This window comes from Phacochoerus africanus, chromosome 6, assembly GCF_016906955.1.
Source record: "Phacochoerus africanus isolate WHEZ1 chromosome 6, ROS_Pafr_v1, whole genome shotgun sequence".
Classification (NCBI taxonomy): Eukaryota; Metazoa; Chordata; class Mammalia; order Artiodactyla; family Suidae; genus Phacochoerus; species Phacochoerus africanus.
Window position 1 is genome coordinate 50,701,014 of NC_062549.1, and position 16,350 is coordinate 50,717,363.

The window sequence follows — 16,350 nt, forward strand, 5'->3', positions numbered from 1 at the left end:
GGGTGTTTAGGCTGTTTCCAATTTTAGGCTGTTTCTAATTTTTGGCTGTTAAGAACATTAGGTATGAGTTAATATCAACATAAATATTCATCTTTGGGATAAACGTCCAGGAGTGTGATTGCTGGGTCTTCTACAGACCTGTTATTTTCCTTCCCTTTTACAAGGGGATAGCTCCCTTCTCCAAGATGTAGCACCTTCCCAAGATTCTGACTGTGTGCTTTCTCAACCTCTTTGACTTCCCAGGAATCTGATTTGGCAGGCCTCACACTGCTTCTTGGCATTACGCACTCAGAGTGAGAACCCTGGGACCCATTATGTTCTTCTGGTGCAGTCTCCAATTGACTCTCTCCTTGGGTGTTCCAAAGCCGACTGCTAGTTTAAGATGCCTATTCTCCACATATGTGTAAAAAGAACTTTGTAGTGTTGTCTTCTAAACATGACAGACACAGGCTATGGGTGATTGTAACTGCCTCTAGTGGATATGTTTCCTTCCTTCTTTTAAGAATGAGAAAAGAAACCTGATTTGGAAAGTGGCTGTTATCCTGCAAGAACTTGAAGGCTCTCAATTAACTTCTTGTTACCAAAAATTTTCCCAACAGAAAATTAACTGAATGTTTAATCACAGATTGTGAACTTTTAAAAAATGACTTCTCTTGGATTCACTTTTTAAAATAAGCATAATTACAAGGAAAAAAAACCCCCCAACAACCTAATGGATTAGAGAACATGTACAGAGGATTTACCATGAGTACCAGTAAATATTTAAAAATGCCATTATCATCTGATTGTGTTCTCCTCGGTTGAGTTGAAGAGAGAAAATTGATAATCTGGGAGATGCCACTTTGTTGTTGGCTTGGGTTTTCTTTTTCCTTTTTTTTTTTTTTTTTGCAGGCACTCATTATACAACCTCTTTTGGATTGTGCCTGGGAAGAAAAAACAGAAGGGGTCGATTACTTTGGCAAAGGCCATGTAATTTATTAAATGAATAATCCTATTCATTTAATTCATTGCTCAGCCCTCTTAGAACAATGACCTGTTTCTATCTTATGACTGAAAGGTACACACTAGGTACAAAGGAGCCTCAGGAAGATAAAGACTCCTCTGTTATGGTTTAAGCTTTTCCCTTGAGGGACTAAATCCTCAGTAGACCTCAAGTCTGGCTTTTAAGTTCAATGGATTAAGAAGAGTGGGGAATGTTACAAGAGAATGTCTATCTGCCCATTTCAACAGTTACAAGATTTGTTTTGACTTCTGTAATATCCACTAAAGGATCTTAGCTTCAACCAAATATTCACTCAAAAGCCTACAAGGCTTCATTTGGCACCAGTTTACTCAGAAGGCTATAGGACAGAAACTACAGCTGGTCCAGCAGGTCAATGTCATGTCTCCTTACATTCAACAGATGACCTTACATCAGTTGTCTGTGTAGCAGTGCATCCATACAGCTCCCAGAACTACCATTTCCCCAGGTGACAGCTCAGGAACCTCATAAAGAATATGCAGTTATGAGTTTCCACACTTTGGGAAGTACAAAGCTATTTTTCTTATCAAATACATGGAGTTTACCTAGTTCAGATGTAACACACCAGTCAGGAGTTAGGCAATACTGTTGACCAGCCAATCTAGTTTTGATTACCAGAGGAATTAGGTGGCTAACAAAAGCCTGGAGGGCAAAAGGTTTCATTAACCCCTTTCAGCTATAACTGTCCTGGAAGTAGTAAAAACAAACAAACTAAAAACACTACTTGTCGCTTCTTTCCCTGGAAGACAACTAATCTGATTGATGAAATTGTGCATCTGTGATCCACTGACGGCTCAGTTTACTAGTGGTGGTAGGGAGTGTCACTGAAATGAAGTGACAACACGAACCTGTCTCTGAGCTCCCTCTGTTGCACATTTCCTCTGTGCTGAGGTACAGCGAACCTTGTGCTTCTGATTTCTCTCTGCCCGACACTGCACAGGACAGATGTGGGAAGAGGTGGGGGAGAAAGTTTCAGGTTTCTCTCACTGCCACTGAGTGGATAAATCAAGGTAATAAATCCTGCCTATAGAGCTGGATTTCTATAACTGGCATGAAAGGCTAAAGGCCCTGATGAGTTCTCCAAAGGTGGTTTGGTCTTTCTGTAGGCTCTGTGTAGCTTCATCTACTGTACAGTAATTTCTTACTTGAAGTGAGGAGAGGAATGGGTATCCTGAAAGCTTCTTGTCTTCAGTCAAATCTGCTACATGGTGTTCTCACATTACTGAACGATGGTAACTTCTGTCACGGCAAAATTCATCCAGCAGTGGTTCTTTCATGGTATAATAAGTAGCCCTTTTGAAGACTGGTCACCTCTATTGCATAGTCTGCCCTATGTATTAGTTTGTTTTCAATTCTTTAGGCTTGAAAATAATTAGAATGTCAGTAATCAGAATTTGGGAAAGGAGTTATTCAACCCAAGTGGATCACTGACTTTATTTCATTTTTACTATGCGTTTTGAATAAAAATGCAAAACACAATCTAAAATAATATGTAGAAAAATAAAACTTTGGCAAAACAAAAACTATCTTTTAGGGAAATTAAACTGTATACTAGTATTTTCTGTATGTACTTAGTGAAATGTTACAGATAACATTCTAAGACGTCACTTTCATGGTTATAAAACAATTTCTAAGTTATTGAAATTTACAGTGCATACTGAAATCATGATACAAATGTAAATTTAAATTTTTATATTAAGGAAGCCCAGCTTGTTAAAGTAGCATTAATATCATTCACATCAGATTTTAATTTGTTATACATCTTTGTAGTTCAGCAAATGCCCTTGATAGTGAAAAACAAAGTGTTATTTATTTAGGACAAAATAATCTATGTAAAAAGGGTGGGGGCAAAATATTTTTTTATACTTATTCAGATACACAGAATTTTTATGATTTTAAGAGGAATGAAGATATTCAAACAGTAACAGAATCATTAGACTTATTTGAGTGTTTGAATGCTTATATAAGTCTTCAATCCATCTGGCTTTATAAAACCAAAACTTTGAACACAAAAGCAGAAAAGTTCACATTACCTTTTCATATGTTCCTAAGTATCAAATTGCATCAATTTATTATGAATTTAAAGAACATTACAAATTTTAAAACTAAAGTACAGAAGTGCCTGATTCTTTTTAATCCCACAAATACCTAGCATCCCAAAGTAACATGTAAACAAACCTCTATGCTGCTCAATGAATTCTAATTTCTAGAATAAACTAAATGTAATGGATCTAGTTAGTACATGACTTTCATTTAAGTTATGGTTTCATTCATGAATTTAACAGTATTAGTGATGTAGCAAAGAGGGAAATTTTTCAACTATTATATTTATTTAAAACAAATTGACAGGTTCAAGCACCTGTCTTTCAAAAAGCCAGCAGCATTTTTAACATATTCAAAGTAAGATTTGGCCTAAGCCCTTAATACCTTCCTGAACAGCCATGCAACTAAACACCTTCAGGAGATGTTACAAAAGGGAGAAAAAACATGGAGCAATTTGTACTTCTTTCCCTGGATAACAGAAACAAGGTAAAACAAATCCAGATTATTTTTGAATGAATGGCTGTCATGTTAATACACTCAGAGCTCTATAAAACTAGAGCCACTATCATAAATGCTTATATAGATATATACTTATTATTTTTAATAAAGTCTCTTGTTTGCTTGAAAATTTAAGGATGATCTTTTTCCTGGTCAGTCACTTCAAGGGAACAATAAATAAAGTAGAAAAGGATGAGCTGTTTTGCATATTTCTGTGGAAGAACGGAAAACATTTATACTTTGAGAGGTTCAGAAAATTCACTGTACATAATGAACAGCTTATATACACTATCTGTGCAATTTTTCTTGGCTGGGGTATTTAAATGCAAGAGCTCCTCCAAGACAAGAAGCCATATTCATTCTTGTCCAAATCCCTCTGTCTCTTCTATTGCAAAAAGAAGTTTTTCCTTTAGTTGTTCATAACTCTTATATGGTGGTAGATCCAAGCGATTAAAACTGAACAAAAACAAAAACAAAATCAGACGTTTTCAATAAAACAAACTCTGAAAAGATTTCTAACACAATATTTTTTAAAGCACATTTGAAAAACTAAATGGATAGAGGAAGAATGTCAAAATCATGCTAGAAGTATTCTAACAATTTACTATTATATTATTACTTAATGATTATAATATTAAATGTACAGACTTTCTTATAGCAGTCTATTCAAATTTAAGACCTAGCCATAAAATTTTAATGTTTCCCAGAGAAAACTAGAATTACAAATAATTATAGCAATATGTATAAAAACACTGGAATTTTTAAATAACTAATTCTTCTCTTTTTTAATACTATTATTGTTACATTGTATCATGTCTCCCTAACTTTTCTTGGGTTAAAGAGTCTATGTCTTTCACTCACTCACCCACTACTCATTCATCAGTTATTTATTGAAAATTTTTTATGTACCAGTTATTTTTCCAGGAGCTAATGATACAGTGATGAAAAACTAGTCACTGTCCTCATCAAACTTACTTTCTAGGGTGGAGACCATCAATAACCAAATACATACATTTGTCCTTTCCAATAATCCCATCATATGTATAATCACTTCTAAAACAATATGCTTACAGTCTTGCCAGACTCAAAGAGTTCCCTGTTGGGATTAACTGATGAAATACAGAAAATATTAAAAATGCTTAAGATGTCAATGTATTGTTTTACTATTTACTAAGGTGTGGAATAACACTTTTTAAAGATATAGCACTGAGTAGCTGGATGAGATTCCAGAGTCCAGGGTTTTGGTCCCCACAATATGGCCATACCGGCAGCATATGGAAGTTCTTAGGCTAAGGACTGAATCCAAGCCTCAGCTGCAGGATCTCCAGATCCTTTAACCCACTGTGCCGGGCCAGGGAATCACACCTGCGCCTCCACCATCACCTGAGCCACTGCAGTCGGATTCTTAACCCACTGCACCACAGTGGTTAGCCCTGTTCCCACTTCTGCCTAATGAAAACAGCTCCGAGAAGTGAAAACCTTTTAGTACTTTCATTTTCTCATGTGGAAGGTATCTATAGATCATTCAGTTCCCTTCTACCGCTCTTACCAGTTCCTACTTGCCCTTGCTCTCTACTCCTATTTAAGAATCAAGAAAGAGCCTTTTGAACCAAGGCAGCCAATTAAAATGATGTTCTTTTCAGAACATCTTAGTCCCCATACCGACAGTCACTGCCTTTGTCAGTCTGTCATTCTATCTACCAAATCTCTCCTATCTTTCCCTCCTGATCATTACTACTGCTACCAGTATCTCCTCTGTATGTATTTTCCCATCATCTCTTATCAGAATTTCCTGTGTGCTGATCCTTCATCCATTTAAAAAAAAAAAAAAATTCTTCACAACCTATCTAGCCTTTTATCACGGCCTGGGGTACTTTAAGAAAATACACCAGTTTTAAAAAGCCTATGCTGTTTGGAAGAGCACCCCCATCAGCTTATTTAAAGTTCTAAACATACTTATCTGTTCTATGACCATGCTCTTATAGCTCTCCTGTGTTCTAGAATATCCTTTTCTGCCTATAAAAATGTTACTAATTATCAGTCCAAATGCTGCGACTTCCTTCAAGATTTCTCCTTGAACATGCTATACAGACTTAATAATTCCCCTCTCCATAAGCCCTTTTTATTTCTATTTTAGCACTTATTTTACTCTGCATTATGACTGGCTAGTTTCTTCTGTTAGATTCTAAAATCCACAAGGGCAGAGTCATCTCTACTCTCCCAACACAAATCCATTTTTGCATAGAGTAGACATTTAATTAATGTTGAGTTGAAATATGTAAGGAAATGGATTACTTAAAAATATCCCAAACAGGGTTCTATTTTAAGACATTAGCCATTATGTTTTGTGCTGGTTTACAAAAGGACAAAGATATACTAAAATCTATTCATCTTTCATTGAGCACTTACTATGAATATCAGAACACTGCTTTAAGTTTTAGTTTAGCTTTTGTTATAGTTCCAGTATTGAGTAAAATTTGCTACTAATATTTTATTATATATAAAAAGAGAAGGCACCAATACATTTCCCAGGGACTCCAAGGGAACAGTACATATACAGCCTGAGGCACCCCTGCCCTGAAAGCTTCCACCTCACTAAGCAAAGCACTGGGGATGATGAGCAGAAAGACCCAATCTAAGAATTATCAAGACACTGCGTCCACCACAGATTATGGCCCTGCTTAGCATAATCACTAGTGAAAACTCAAGTCTTTCTGGATCATCTAAATGTTTATCCCAATACTCATCAATTATGTTTCCCCGATGTGAATTAAATCCCTACCTTTGTTCTTCATCTCAGATTGTTCCATCCATTCTTTTGAACTTCTGCTTTTTTTTTTTTTTTGTCTTTTTGTCATTTCTTGGGCTGCTCCCATGGCATACGGAGGTTCCCAGGCTAGGTGTCGAATTGGAGCTGTAGCCATGGCCTACACCAGGGCCACAGCAATGTGGGATCCGAGCTGTGTCTGCAACCTACACCACAGCTCACGGCAATGCCAGATCCTTAACCCACTGAGCAAGGCCAGGGATCGAACCCACAACCTCATGGTTCCTAGTCGGATTCGTTAACCACTGAGCCACGACAGGAACTCCTGAACTTGTTTTAAAATGCCAACCCATTAACCCATTACTGTCTCACCATCCTATCTTGTTCTCAGACCCTTCCTATCTTCACTTTTTACTTAATCCATAGCCCATCATTATAATTATTTTAGAGGTCACGGTCCATTATTATAATCACTACCTGGCAATACTTTTTAATCCCTGCCTCTCCCTTTTGGAACTTATTCAAACTCTTAATGAATTCAACCTTCTACTTTCTCATTCCTTGTACCCAAATAGCTGAAAATTACTGCAAGGGACATCTGACAACTAGGTCAATTAGTGTCACTTTAGACAAACTAGTAGATCCAATACTGTTCAGGATTCTTAGCCATATTTCTGTAGTATATACTTGTCTACCCTGACAGCTCTCCCTTTCTTTCTCCTTAGAAGTTTTTCCTTTCTTCATTGTTATGAGCAGTGACCTCACCTTATACTTTGAGAAAAGAGAAAACAACACTTAATAACAAAAATCTACAATCTATATAGAGTTTACACCCAACTCTCCTTCCTCTTCTGTTATAACAAAGGAAATGTTCTTTTATCAAAGGCAAATTCCTTAACTCATACTCAGAATCCAAATTCTATCACCTTTGGTTATGAACTCTGTCCCCTATCTCAATATTCTCTCCTCTATCAGACTGACCAGTTTAAGTTGGTGTTCTCAAGTGTTTTTGGTCATAGGATCCCTTTTCACAACTAAAAATAGTGAGAAACCCAAAGAACTTTTGTTTATGTGAATTATTTGTACTGATATTTACCACATTATGAGGTAATAAAACAAATTAAAAAAAATCATTTACTCTGAAATATATTTTTACAAATCATGTCTGACTTAATAGAAGACATCTATATTCTGATACTCATGTGTGTGTGTTTATTCTGTCACACTACATTGTTTTGGGTTAAGTACCTGAAAAGTGTCCCCATAAAGACATGTAGTTAGAAAACAGAGATCACTTATGTGATTTTTTGCAGATAAAATTGTGGATATTATTCTTTAGTAAAATACTACACTTGACAAGGTTACACATAACATGGGTTTTGGAATCTTGTCAAAGAACCTTTTGGGGGTTCCCGCTGTGGCTCAGGGGTAACGAACCCGACTAGTATCCATGAGGACGTGGGTTCAATTCCTGGCCTCGCTCAGTGGGTTAAGGATCCAGCACTGCTGTGGCTGTGGTGAAGGCCAGCAGATGCAGCTCCTATTTGACCCCTAACCTGGGAACTTGCATGTGCTATGGGTGCAGCCCTAAAAAGCAAAAAAAGATTTTTTTGTACTCTGTTATGTAGAATCATTGGTTTATTTTGCACTTTGAATGGATAATCATCCATTGGTTCACCTAGTTATAATTTTCAAATATTGGGGAAAAAAAGAAGTCTTGGGAAGCTGTCAATCTCATATATAAGTTTTCCAAAATTCTAATTTTTGCCTGAAACCTCAACTTTTATCAGCCAACAAATGCTGTAAGCTGTTTTCCTTAAAGTGATGCCCTTAATTCATTACTTTTCAAGAAAAAAGTCTGAATAAACAGTTTTTCTGTCTTCCTTCAAGTAAAAAGAATATTCCATTTTTTTAAAAAAAGTAAGCTGTTCAGCTTTTACCTCAAAAACTGCCTAAGAGCTTCCCCTCAAGATTGCCACCAAAGTGCTTTATGCAGACTTCTCATTTTGTCATACAGAATGTTAAAAATCTACATATAAATACTTCAAGTGTCAAGATTTAATGAAGTTAATGAAACTTTTTACTATTTCATTGAGAACAACATTCAATAAGCCTGGTTTTTCTTTCAACTTCAAATGTACAGTGTTGAAAAGTACAGAGATAGCAGTTTGGTGCCATTGCCTTGACATATGCTAAGTCAACAGCAGTTTTACCCACCACTGTTTTAGCACCATAAAGCAAATGACAAAAGAATAAAAAAGGCAAAAATTTGGTTTAATATGAAAATAGTTTTTACCTTCTGAAAGAACCACATATACATATACCATCTTTTGCCTGGATGACTATAACAGTTCTGTAATCTCCCTGTGCTCACTCTTGGATCCAATTCTCTCTCCTCTGTGGCCAGAGTGATTTTTCTTAGACCTCATTATTTGCTATCTAAAACTCTTCAAAGGCTTCTGATTGTCCTTAGAATCAAATTCCTTATAATAACCTGTAAGGCTCTACATAATTTAGCCCCTGCCTACACTTCCATATTCTTTTTATCCCTCCCCACCACCACAATTCATTAAGTTCCATTCATACCAAGTCATCCTTATTTCCGTGAATAAAGATTTCTTAACTTCAGGTAAGAAGGGACCCTGGAAGCGACCCTGTACAAAGAATGCATTTCCCCTGTTTCTTCCTACAGCATTGCTGTTTACCAAACCCAACTTAAACGAGAAACCTCCCTGAGCACCCAGTCTAGAGGAAGTTTCCCTCCAGGTGTTCTCTATTACAGAAACCTCTTGATTTCCTTTGAAAGACACCTAGAATTTGCAGATAGTTGGTTGTTTTTTGTGCCCCCTTCCCCAAGAGAACACAAACTTCATAAAATGCAGGGAGCACTTCAATCTTATTAAAGGGTATTCTTAAATATTTGTTGAATCAAACGATTCTCAAGTATTTATATTAACCAATCATTCTAAAGTGCTTAGTTACAGAATGCTATATTAATCAGTCTGTTTTCAAAACTGAAATTCTGACTACTTTAATTAATAAGCAGTTATACTGGATCTTATATTTGTTTTTTAAAAAAGGCTCTGGCATTCACCTTCCTATTTAGGATTCTTGAACTTACCATGTGTGGCTTCTTGGTAACCAGGTGTCTTTGCCAACTTTTTCAATGCAAAATTTTTGAGGCCCATTACTTCCTAAACCAGGAAAATAAGACAGAATTTATCTAGTCCTTTAAACTTTTTAGTTTTAACAACCAGTCAAATAATAGAACATGTCACATAGTCAACATGACTGATACAGAATAAACTACAGTGTACATTGCTTCTGCCTAGAGAAGTTTATTGGTGCAGAGATCTAGCAATAAGAATTACAAAGTGGAAAGATAAGTATCACTACAGAATCTCGCTCCCTTTACAAAGCAATGGCCAGCCAGGCTATGTGAGCAGACTTTCATTTTTGTCTTAGAAATGTATTTGATATTAATCATTAATTTGTCTTTTCGTAGATGCCCTACATAGAGCACAGAAGAATAATCCTTACGTACAAGTCTGCTGAATGTCTAAACACCATTATTATCACAATTATTTGAGAGAAAATGCATTTACCCATGAGCTCAGCAAATCCTCCTAGAGGTAAACGGCAGGTTCCAGTGACAAACTGCAACAGTCGCATTCTTACTTCATTGTCTGTCTCTTTCACAAACTGTGTAACAAAATCGAATTTACTTTACTATAAAATAAATACTTGATTTTTTTCAGTAATGGAAATAGTACAAATTATTCTTAAATTTCTTCCAGAAAATTAGAAGACTAAGAAATTTAACACTGAAGGTAGGTTTAAAACACATGTGATATAAGTGGTTGTAGCATTTATCATTTATTAAGGCTAAGCATGATCCTAAGTAGATGATTAATCTTACTTCAACTAAGCCTTACAATTACACCATATGCTGGCCACTATTATTATTACAGCCATCTTACAGAGAGGAAAGGAGGCCCAGAAAGGTTGCCGTGTGTCCAAGGTCAGACCACTGAAAGGTAGCTTAGATGTGGCTGGGCTACACTTTTACAGCTATCACCTGTGGAGGGCTCCTGCCATGCACTGTGTTCTAGGCTTTCTATGTACTTAGCCCTCATACCAAAATTATGAAATAGGTACTATAATTAGCATCCCCACTGTATCTATAAGAGAAGGGAGAACTAGAGAGATGAATCTGTCCTTCTCAAACCGGCTGAGCTGTAAACCACTGTTAATCCTGACCTGAGCCAACTACTGTTCTCCCCTGTAAGCTACCAAATACGAATGAACACTTCCCGACTGCCACTCTTATTTGTGGTGTTTTCTTCTACTAAACACCATTTCCCAACTCTATTCTTCATACCTGAAAACCTGAAGCATGCATTCTAAAAATATAAGTAGTTCACTGACTATCTCTTCAAAGCGAAGACAGATGGGTAATGGGAAATACCGATCTGAACTGATCTGAGTGTCCTAAAGACAAGGAACTTGGGGGATACTCTAAGAGCAGAAATGAATCTTACAAACAGGGACTAAACTTTAGCTTAGGATAAGATGTTAAGACAAAAACGCTATGCTGATCATGACCAAAAATGTTTCTGTGCAGAATTGTGCTGAGGCACATATTTCATCAAGACAAGGAAATAGAACTTATTACCGGACCTGGCATAAACCTCACTACTTTCCCTACTGCAAACCCAAGTTAGAAAACACTATTCATTTGGATTTGCATGATCCAAAGCTTAAGTTCCTCAGGTATATCGATACAAATGTCCAAACAAAGTCAGGGAACAAAAGGAGTGATAAAGCTGGTAAAGAGCCTAAAAGGAAAGATTACAGACACCTGATGCAATTCTGATGTTTTAGGCTTGAAAATGGAGTTACTCCTTTTTGTTTATTTTTTACAAAAAGGTGATACATTCAATGTGGAACTCAGGGCAGTAGAAGGTCACACTGGGAAGAGCACCCCACATATAGGAGTCAGCTCTCCTCCTGTTGCTAGAGTGCCCTGTACCTCTGCACTGCATTCAGACACTAGCATACTTCGACTACACAGACCGTATATTTTCCTTTCAACAAAACAATACACACAACTTCCTTTTCCCCTTAATATTGTATTGGAATATATCACTCTCCAATATTCTGTTAATTTGCATTAAGAAAGATAATGACAATGAGGTATATAGAATTACAGAATGGATATATTACAATTTATTCACTTAGTCCTCCCAATGGACATTTAGGCATTTCCAGCCTCCATTAGCGTAACATTAATGTTGCAATAAATATTCTGATATGTGCCATTTTGTATATGTGAAGTATATCTATAAAATAAATTTCTAGAAGTGTCCACACTTCTTGAGAGTATGGTGTAATAAGCACATGACATATCCTTAGGAAAAGATGCAACTTTTGGAAAAATCTTTCTATAATAATACAAAATCCTAGGCTTTCCACCTGAAAGTTAAACAGGTAAAGCACAAGGAAACCAGATATTTAGTTACTAAGTTGAAATGAATTTCAATTAATTTAGGTGGAGAGTATCTCTGACCTAGACATTTTAAATTCTCAAAGAACACGCAAACACAAACAAAAAAAAGGAGAGGAAGAAAGAGGAAAAAGAAGAGAGAAGGGTAGAGAGAAAGAGAAGGGAAAGAAGAAAGAACAGAAAGTCATTCTTGGATATTATTCTCTAGATTTTTCTAGTTCCCTGGCATATTATCATCTTTAGAGGGATTAAATAATTTCTCATTAAAAACAAACTTCCTTATTTTCCTTATTTACTTCTAGTAGTAAGTAGAATTTATACTTTCATACTGCTAGAAAAAAATGTTATACCTACAACTGTTACCATTACACTGTTACTTAAAGAAGATGGCTATTTGTTCTTTCATTTAGGAAATAATCAATGGAAAATCCTTTAACAAGTGTTCACACTGTCCACTTCTAATTTAAAATTCAAAGACTAATAAATATCATGTCCCAAAGCAGTTTTAACTTAAAAAATGAACTCTTTTTAAACCCCTGTTTTATTAGAAAACACTTTGAGTACTTTGTTTCAAAAATATAAAAGCAAATACCTGCCAAAACCAAATGATCTGCTTGCTATTTCTTGTGTAATGGCGGTACACGGTGTTTCTTTGCCAATCTGCCAAGTCAACCTCCTGCATGCCACACAACATAACCTGGGAAAGGAGCATGGTATCAGGTCACAGAACAGATTTAGTGAAGAGAGTAACCATATGACTAGAATCCGCTAATGCACAGCTATGCACATACATAATTTTGTGAACAACCATGTGTATGTCAAATAATGATCACAGTAATAAATTCAGCAAAATGTGTAGCAATTTAGCATGCAGAATTCTTTGGTACTTTATCTTCCCCATGTTTACTGAACTTAAACTGAAAACATTTAAAGTAACTATTCTTCAAGGAAAACATTAGCTGTGCCAAAACAGAATGTATCTTTTACTATAAATATATCCCAAGTAAGATATCCAAATTATCGATACATTTCAAACATATACCTCCAGTTCTTTTTTTTTTTTACACCTATGCTACCTTAGCCATTTCTAATTAAAAATACACAGACTTCCTGTTACTCATTTATCCAGCAGATAAAGCATTTTACATTTGTGAAATTTTCAAATCACCCCAGTTTACTATATATGGGATGAAACTATTTGGGGCATAATGAAATAAATAGTGTAATACTTAATTTACTTCTCATAAAGCAACTATGATCTATAATTTACATACAATAAAATGTGCATATTTTAAGTACAGTGTTAGATCCATTTTGATAGCTGTAAACACCTGTGAAACCACCACCACGATCAAGATGTATAATATTTCCACTGTGTCCTTTTTGCAGTTAAAACCACCATCCTCATCTTTAGTTCTAGGTAATCAGGAATTTCAACACAGATTGGATTTTTGAGACTATTAAGATATACTACACGCCCCCCAAACCGTTTTCTCTTCCCGCTCAGCAAAGTATTTATGAGATTCACCCATATTGCAGGTACCAGCAGTTTCATATTGCCGCGTGGTATTTCATTATATAAATATACAACAATTTATTTATCTATTTACTTGTTTTGGGTTTTTTTTTTTTGGCTGTACCTGCAGCATATACGGTTCCCAGACCAGGGATTGAATCCGTGCTGCAGATGTGACCTACGCCACAGCTGCAGCAACATGGGATCCTTAACCCACTGTGCTGGGCTGGGGATCAACCAGATACCCAAGCCACTACAGTCGGATCCTTAACCCACTGAACCACAGTGGGAACTCCTATCCATTCACTTGATGAACATTTAGGTTACTTTAGAATTTTTGGTTTTGATGTATAAAGATGTGATGAACATTTATGGAAGAGGCTTTGTGTGAACATACATTTGATTTCCATGTGCAGTGGCTTGGGAATCTGATACAATGCAGAATAGAAGTGGAGCATGGACATCTTCGCCTTGTTCCCAATCTTAATGAGGAACAGTCAAGGTACCACTGTGTATGTATATATGTCTTTTTAGGGCTGCACTCATGGCATATATAAGTTCCCAGGATAGGGGTCAAATAAGAGCTACAGTTGCTGGCCTACACCACAGCCACAGCAATGCAGGATCCAAGCCGAGTCTGCAACATACACCACAGCTCAAAGCAATGCCAGATTCTTAACCCGCTGAGTGAGGCCAGGGATCGAACCTGCGTCCTCATGGATACTAGTCGGGTTCGTTACCACTGAGCCACGATGGGAACTCCCAAGTACCACCATTTCGAATGTTAGGATTTATCTTTTTTGTTGATGTCCTTTATCAAATTGAAAAGTTGCCCAGGGTTTATGAGAGTTTATAAAAAGAATGACTGTTATAGATTCTTAAGGTTAAAACAGAATTTAAACTGTAAAAATGGGCATGATTATGAATAACTAATATTGTGAATAATGGTGTGAATATCCCTTATCATAGTATTATTTGTGGTTAAGAGAGATAATGGGAGTAAAAGAACAAGAGGAATAAAAACCAAGACAAAGCAAAACAAACAAAAATCTCTATTTCCTCACAGCTCTACACAGTGAGCTAAAGGCAAATCAGTTACCAATAAAGGTTTTGGTCTCCATATATGTGTAAGAAAATTATCATATAACCAAACTATTTCACAAGGCTCTATGTAAGAAGACTATAAATGCTACCAAGGGTAATATAGAAGTAACCGCCTATTAATATCTTTCTTGATCTACTGTTTCAGTCTCATCTCTGCTTTAATGACAGGCTCTTGCCACAATATCACTCTTTCACTGAGTGGGCCTCTAAAACAGGAGTTCTCAACTTGGGGCATGGAATATTTTAGGTGCATGAATTTTGAGAATACAAAATTGCCTAATTTTCTTCAGAGTCTTAATAAAGTTGGCAATTTAAAAAATGGTTAATATTACCCTCAAAAATATCTTTTGTTCTACTAATGTGTTTCTGCTAATGTGTGTAAGCAAGGTATTAAGAAGGAGATGTTAATCGGGTTTAGATAGTCTACATGTCATTCAGGCTTAGAGTCCTGTATTCCATATGCTTCCCATGTCAGTTTCTAAGAGGCCAATTTCTACATAGGAATACTGATGTACAGAATTTAAAATGTTAATTTCCCATATGCACATTTGATTACATGAACAAAACTGAGGACCCAAGGAAGCTGAAGTTAAAATATTGCTCCCAAAGGAGGCAGAGAGGAAATGCAAAGCACTGTCCCAACACCCTGCCTATATTCTAATCTATGTGGGGAAAGAAGACTTCAAGAATTCACAGTACATAATCATTAGGGAAATACAAATCTAAACCATAGTGAGCTACTACCTCACACTTATTAGACTGGCTACTATTTAAAAAAAAAAAACAAAAAACAGAGAGTAACAAGTATAGGCAAAGATGTAGAAAAGTTAGAAGCCCTGTATACTTTTTGTGGGAATGTAAAATGGTGCAGCCACTATAGAAACGGTGTGAGAGTTCCTTAAAAGTTAAATAGAGAATTACTATATGATCCATAAATACCACTCCTGGCTATATGTCCAAAAGAAATGAAAGCAGGATCTCAAAGAGATACTTGTACAGTCATGTTCGTAGCAGCATTATTCACCAATAGCCAGAAGGTGGAAGCAACACAAAGATTCACTGATTGGTGAATGGATAAACAAAACTGTGGTATGTACATGCAATGGAATGTTATTCAATCTTAAAAAGAAAAGAAGGAATTCCCTGGTGGCTCAGTGGGTTAAGGATCCAGTGTTGTCAATGCTGTGACTTGGGTCACCATTGTGGTGCAGGTTCGAACTCTGAACTAGGAACGTCCCATGCTGTGGGCGTGGCCAAAAAAAAAGGGGAAAAAAAAACTACACATGCTACAAAATGGATGAACCATGAGAACATTATGCTAAGTGAAGCAAGCTGGTCACAATAAGTCAAATATTGTATGATTTCACTTATATTAAGTAACAAGAGTTAGTCAAACTCAGAAACAGAAAGTAGAATGGTAGCTGCCAGGGGCTCGGGAGGAAGAGGAAATAGGGAGGTGTTTAATTGGTATAGAGTTTCAGTTTTGCAAAATGAAAAAGTTCTGGAGATTGGTTGCACAATAATGTAAATATACTTAACATCACTGAAGTGTACACTTAAAAAGGTTCCATATGGTAAATTTTATGTTACGTGTATTTTATCACCAAAAAAAAAAAAGAAAAAGAGAAAAAAGAAAATTAGATATATTTCTAACAATTTTATTTTATTTTATTTTTTTGCTATTTCTTTGGGCCGCTCCTGCGGCATGTGGAGGTTCCCAGGCTAGGGGTTGAATCGGAGCTGTAGCCGCCGGCCTACACCAGAGCCACAGCAACGCAGGATCCGAGCCGCGTCTGCAACCTACACCACAGCTCACGGCAACGCCGGATCATTAACCCACTGAGCAAGGGCAGGGACCGAACCCGCAACCTCATGGTTCCTAGTCAGGTTCGTTA

General features: G+C 36.5%; 2 protein-coding genes across 7 annotated transcripts in view; one reads left to right on the plus strand and one right to left on the minus strand.

Annotated features, from left to right (window-relative positions):
- Positions 1-10,090, plus strand: part of RMDN1 (regulator of microtubule dynamics 1) — a 49,781-nt gene extending 39,691 nt beyond the window's left edge. For all 3 annotated transcript variants that reach the window (XM_047783656.1, XM_047783658.1, XM_047783660.1), the window contains exon 10: positions 9,835-10,090. In XM_047783656.1, coding sequence (XP_047639612.1) covers positions 9,835-9,918 — 84 coding nt within the window. In that variant the 3' untranslated portion in view covers positions 9,919-10,090. The remainder of the gene's footprint in view (positions 1-9,834) is intronic.
- Positions 3,331-16,350, minus strand: part of WWP1 (WW domain containing E3 ubiquitin protein ligase 1) — a 112,439-nt gene continuing 99,419 nt past the window's right edge. For all 4 annotated transcript variants that reach the window (XM_047783653.1, XM_047783655.1, XM_047783651.1 and 1 more), the window contains 4 exons: positions 12,428-12,532; positions 9,935-10,031; positions 9,451-9,523; positions 3,331-4,018 (listed from right to left, as the gene is read on the minus strand). In XM_047783653.1, the coding sequence (XP_047639609.1) occupies positions 3,919-4,018; positions 9,451-9,523; positions 9,935-10,031; positions 12,428-12,532 (375 nt within the window). In that variant the 3' untranslated portion in view covers positions 3,331-3,918. The remainder of the gene's footprint in view (positions 4,019-9,450; positions 9,524-9,934; positions 10,032-12,427; positions 12,533-16,350) is intronic.